Source organism: Mastomys coucha, unplaced genomic scaffold (assembly GCF_008632895.1).
Source record: "Mastomys coucha isolate ucsf_1 unplaced genomic scaffold, UCSF_Mcou_1 pScaffold9, whole genome shotgun sequence".
Classification (NCBI taxonomy): domain Eukaryota; kingdom Metazoa; phylum Chordata; class Mammalia; order Rodentia; family Muridae; genus Mastomys; species Mastomys coucha.
Genome location: NW_022196915.1, coordinates 17,027,727 through 17,033,095, shown reverse-complemented (window position 1 = coordinate 17,033,095; position 5,369 = coordinate 17,027,727). Strand labels below are relative to the sequence as shown.

The window sequence follows — 5,369 nt, the reverse complement described above, 5'->3', positions numbered from 1 at the left end:
AAGGAAGGCAGTGTGAGGACAGCTCCCTTTCTGCATAGCTTTAAACTGCTCAGCACATTTGAGGAATGGAACCAGAATGGCTTTGTCAGATTGGTCCACTGGTCCTTTTGCCAAAGTGTTAAGGAAAACAATCAACAATAACTTGAACTGTGTTTAGACAGAAAAGGAAAATAAGGCTGCGCTTCACACACAAACTTGACACTTAAACTGCAGAGAGTTCACTAAAATGGAGCCTTCTGGTAGGATCTGGATCTGTGCGGCCCCGGCCTCTGCTTCAAAGGTGTGAAGACTCCTCCACCAGAGCCCAGCTGGCCTACCCAAAGAGCCGTGCTTCACTTGAGTTTGCACAGGGCAGGACCAGGGACACTTACCGGAACACAAAGACATCCCAGAAGTCTTAAGGCCCAAGCGGGGTGCTCATAGAAAATATACTTCACTTGAACAAATACCTTCCAAAGAGTCAACTTAAATTCTGATCCTTAAAACTTGAAGCTACTCTGTGAGCTGACATTAAGTTCAGAGCTCCTATGGGTAGAGGAGGGAGGGCATGGGCTCCACTGAGCCCTGCTGCAAGGCTGGGGGCTCCTCCCGAGGCCTGGAAAGCAAGTTGACAATCAGACTCCTCATTCCACACACTGGCTTATAGCTGATGAAAACACCCACGTAACTCAACACAATGGTCTCTTGTTGTTTTTGTCAAACAAAGGTTTGCTGGTGATGCTTCACAGTGAAACCTCCATCGTCACTGAGAATGTCTCTAGAAAACATTCTTAAGGACAAGGCTCTCTCAGGCTCCTCAAAGCTCCATGTTCTACTTAGGTGTTCCATGAGGAAGCCTGCTGGTTTTGAGGTGGACCCTCTCCCTTCACATTGCCTTCACTGCAGTCATAGGTTGTGGTTGTCTTTGTTCTTGGTCAGGACCTGCAAGTAAACTTCATGAAGCGTACTGAGGAAGCCGGAGTCATTCTGGAAGGGATGGGAAGAAAAGACACTGCCTGTTACTCCTCAGAGCGCATGCCATGAAAACACCCTAGGAAAACATAGAAGTGACCAGTGTAACTAATTCCCCAAATAACCTGCCCCCAGAGACAGTTACAATGACAGTCCAGATTTACATCCATTATTCCACCATGAGGATATTCCTGGGAAAAGAGGCTGCTGCCAGGCAGGTCTCTGAATTTGCACCAATATATACTAAGCCTTGTTAGGAAACAAAATTAAAAACAGAGCTGATCCCTACATACCTTTATTAGATGTATCAGTGTGTCCTGGAGCTGAGACTTGCTGAGGATAATGGAAGGCTTTCTCTGATTTTCTGGTGTTCCAACAGTGAGGGGAGAGGGAGAGCTGGCTTTCTTCTCTAGGTCTGTGGACCTGGGAACTGTTTGCTGGAACACACTGGGGGACAGCAGGACTGAAGATACTGCTGTGGTTGTTGCAGTAACCAATGGAGAGCCTGCAATCTGTGGGGGAACACAGAACAATAGTCACTTTTGTTATCTGAGCCACTTAGCTTGCCCTGCCCCCTCCCTTAAGATTTTATTTTATGTGTATGGGTGCTTTGCCTGCATGTGTGCCCATGTAGTGTGTGTGTTACCCATAGAAGCCAGAAGAGGGTGTTAGATCCTCAAGCAAGAGCATCAGTGCCGATCAGCAGCTGCAGAGCCAACCCTCCAGCCCTTTTAGCTTGCTTTTTAGTATAAAACTGGGCTAGTTACTTTTACTGATGACCACACAACAGGACAGGCTAACCTAAAGCAAACAGAAGGCTAACCTCTGAAACCCAACAGATGGGTACAGGCTCATAAGCAGGTGAGCAAGTGCCACAGAGAACTGTCTTTCAAGGTTGGTGGGTGAAGGGGAGTGGTGGATAACAAAACAAGGCGGGCACACGCTTAAGACAGGAGTGAGGTACGCAGGCTGAGGAGCTCTGTCATCAGAACTGAGGGACTGTGGCAGGACAGTGCCTGTCTCCTGGGACTCTTCACTTTCTAGGTCAAGGACTACCTTTTACTTATAGAGCCCGGGTTGATATAGGCCCCAGCACCCACCCACTTACAAATGATCCACATGGCCCACCCACTGGCTGACCTGCCTTCTATACAGTCAAAAAGACATCTATACAGAGTTAACAAAGTGTTAAGCCACAGCAAGGAATTCTGCTGAGAAGCACAGCAACTCTGTCCTAGAAGGGGCATCTGAGACAGGACAGAGTTGGAATGTTACAGCTTTTCACTAAGGTGGTTAAGAGCCCACCTTACACCAGTAGAACCCACTGTTCAATGTGCTCTCTGGGGGTGGGGGGTGGGTAGACGCCCGCGGGCTGGGGAAACGGCTAAGTGGGGGGAGTGCTTGCTATGTCTGCACTATGTTGGCTTGTGAGTCTGAATCCCCAGGAACAAAACATCTGGGTGGGTGTGGTGGCCGAGGTACAGGAGGTAAAGACAGCAAGTTGGCTAGGCTCAAGCATAGCCCCTGACTCAGTATATAAAGTGGAGCACTAATAGGGACACCTAATGCCAGCTCTGGCCTCCACACAAATACACACACTTGGGGTGGGGGCATCCTTACCGGCATGGCACTGGGTAACACCTTAGGCTGGGCAAATACTTCAGGATCCTGGTTTTGCTGCATAGACTGAAATGTTTAAGGGGGAAAAAAGATGAACAGATACAGCAAGCTTCAGTTAGTTGACTGTGACAGAGCAATATCAAGGAATGGTTCAGAACTGAGAGGAACTTGTTGGAAATGACTCATTCTCCACAATGAGAGCCTTGGACAGCAGCAGCTCCTGTGGAGTTCCCTGAGAGGATGTGTGGACAGAACCTGCCAGGGTCAACTCTACTAGTGAGCCCTATCCTTAGCCTTGGAATTTGTTTCTGTCTAGAGGTTGAGACTTTCATTGAATTTGCAATCTTCCTGCCTCAGCCTCTCAAGCAGCTATTGTACACAAGCAGAACATGTACAATATAAACGATTAAGAATTTTTCCTGCAGTGCTGAAAGCTCAACTCAGGACCTTGCATGAGACAGGCAAGTAGCTTTACTACTGCTGCTGCTGCTGCTACGACGATGACGTCCGCAGCCCCAAGCTCTTCAAAGTTCTCTGAATCTAGTTAGTGACATTAAACAGCCTTCACCATACATACACTCTAAGAGACAGAGAATGGCCTTTTGTTTTGAGACCAGGGTAGTTCAGGCTGGTCTCTAACTTGAGACCCCTCCATCTCAGCTTTCTTCACTATGGTTTTATAGGTGTGCACTCTCATGGCCTCTGGGAAAGAATTAATGCTGCCCAGTAAACACAAGACAATTCCATGCAGAACAGGGTCTGTGGTGGAAATGTTCTTTAGCATAGGGGAAGATTTAGGGGTGGCTCCTCTGCTGAATGGTGGGAATGTTCTTTGGCATAGGGGAAGATTTAGGGGTGGCCCCCCTGCTGAAAGGCAGGGAAGGGGCACCTTCACATAATCTCCCTGCAGCTGAGGACATAACTGCTCCATGAACCCAAGATGTTTTGGAAGTAATTCAAGGCTACTGAGAGCTGTGCGTGCAAGGATCAAAGAAACAGACCTCATGCACCTGGGCATGGGGGAAAAATATTTACTGTAAGATAATGAAGAAGTGGGTATGCTTTGCCATGAGAAAGTGCTAAGAGATTGTGCTACATGATTGTTGTTAAATTCTATTTTTAGTCTTACTGTGTTTTACTATAAAAGATTTCTCACATTAAAGTTTATTGCCAGCAGAGCGGTGGTCCTCTCGTTCTCATTCAGTCGTCCTCTCTACTTCAGCCTCACCCTTGTCGGCTGGCTCCGACAAGGGTCTTTTTGTTTTGATACTAGATAGCCCCGGCCTATGTAGACCAGGCTAGACTTGAAATCATCGATTGCTGACTGAGATTAAAGACATGTGCCACTATATCAGGCAAGAACAAAATCTTAAAATTAGCTATTGCCATCTAAATGAGTATTTACACATATGTAAGTGGTTTCTGCCAAGCAGCATGCACAAGTGTATCACTGTCTTCTACTGCTGAATGTGGAGAAGGCAGGTGTAGACCGTTATCTGAGCTTCCAGATTAACTGAGAGTGGGGCAGACCCTTTCCCTCACAACCAGAAACTCAAATAAACTCTCTTCCAAATGTTTCTTCCTGTAGTCTATCAGAGCAAAGGGAGAGGAGCAAGAGCACCCAGGGCCCGTGACATCTACACACAGCACAGTACCCTGCCCACTGGGCACAACATTCCTTCCTTGTATGTCAGACCCAAATGTTGCCAGGCAGGCAGTAGTCACAGAGTGGCACACCCCACTCTCTTCCAGCTGTGACCATGTGATCATCACAATCAGCTCATTTTCTTGCTGGTAAACTTGCTATTGATGAATTACTTTGAAGGGCAAACCTCTCCTTTACCCTTTCTACCAATCTACCACGAAGCCTCACAGACCGGATATTTTAAAAACCTACTCAACCCAGTGCTCAACCCAGGCCCCTACTGCCCAGGCAAAGTGATTGACAGCTTGCCCTGGAATAGGTAGCCTGATTCCTGTTTCTGACATTACCAACAAGTCACTCTTCATTCAGAACCTTTCAATACCTTCCCAAGGTCTGAAACATAACTCACACTCCTTTAACTTACAGTGTATTCATCTTCCAATGCTGATAACTCCTCCAGGTTTGTTTACACAGCAAATCTGAGCTACTACAGAACCTGGAAACTCATGCATGCATGCACATGTGGGTATAAGTATACACACCAAGTTCAGTTACAGACCACAGAGAGACAGAGACACAGACAGAGACGCCCACCTCCCCAACACACATACACTCATTCCACAGAGACGTTACAGACCATGGAGACAGACAGACAACAGACAAGACAGACACATACTACATCTCTGGCTGGGCATGACTGCTGCACAAAATAACACACACACATGCACGCATGCACACATGCACGCACACACGTATACACACAACTGCCTGTAGCTTGAAGTCTTGTTTCTCTACGCCCTCCTGCTCCTGTCTCACCTGGAGGGTTGGAGCAAGCACCATGTTGCTCAGGGAGGCTGAGACTGCTGCTCTTGCTGCTGCTGCCTTAGAGGAAGGCTCTATGAAGCTCTCAGGGGTGGCCAGTTGGCCAGCTGCCGAAGAAAAGTTGGGTGCCATGGCTCCTTTTCCAAGCGGCTGTGCCTGTATTTGGTCATGCTGTGGGGTCAACCTGAGTTTCTGGAGCAGATCAACGCTTGGGAGGGCTGTGCCAGCTGGGTTTGCCAGGTTCACCGGGGCTCTGAAGGGGGTCTGGCTAGCAATCAGACTGCTGTGGCTTAGCTCAGGGACTGGCTGGTTCAGGAGTGGAGATTTCTGC

At 47.9% G+C, this 5,369-nt stretch overlaps 1 protein-coding gene across 1 annotated transcript in view; it reads right to left on the bottom strand.

Moving 5' to 3' along the window:
- Nucleotides 1-243: 243 nt before the first annotated feature.
- The window catches only part of Dcp1a (decapping mRNA 1A), a 49,006-nt gene continuing 43,880 nt past the window's right edge, over nt 244-5,369 (bottom strand). Inside the window, exons 8-11 of the mRNA XM_031362616.1 lie at nt 5,033-5,365; nt 2,572-2,637; nt 1,245-1,463; nt 244-966 (exon numbers count right to left, since the gene is read on the bottom strand). Coding sequence (XP_031218476.1) covers nt 886-966; nt 1,245-1,463; nt 2,572-2,637; nt 5,033-5,365 — 699 coding nt within the window. The 3' untranslated portion in view covers nt 244-885. The remainder of the gene's footprint in view (nt 967-1,244; nt 1,464-2,571; nt 2,638-5,032; nt 5,366-5,369) is intronic.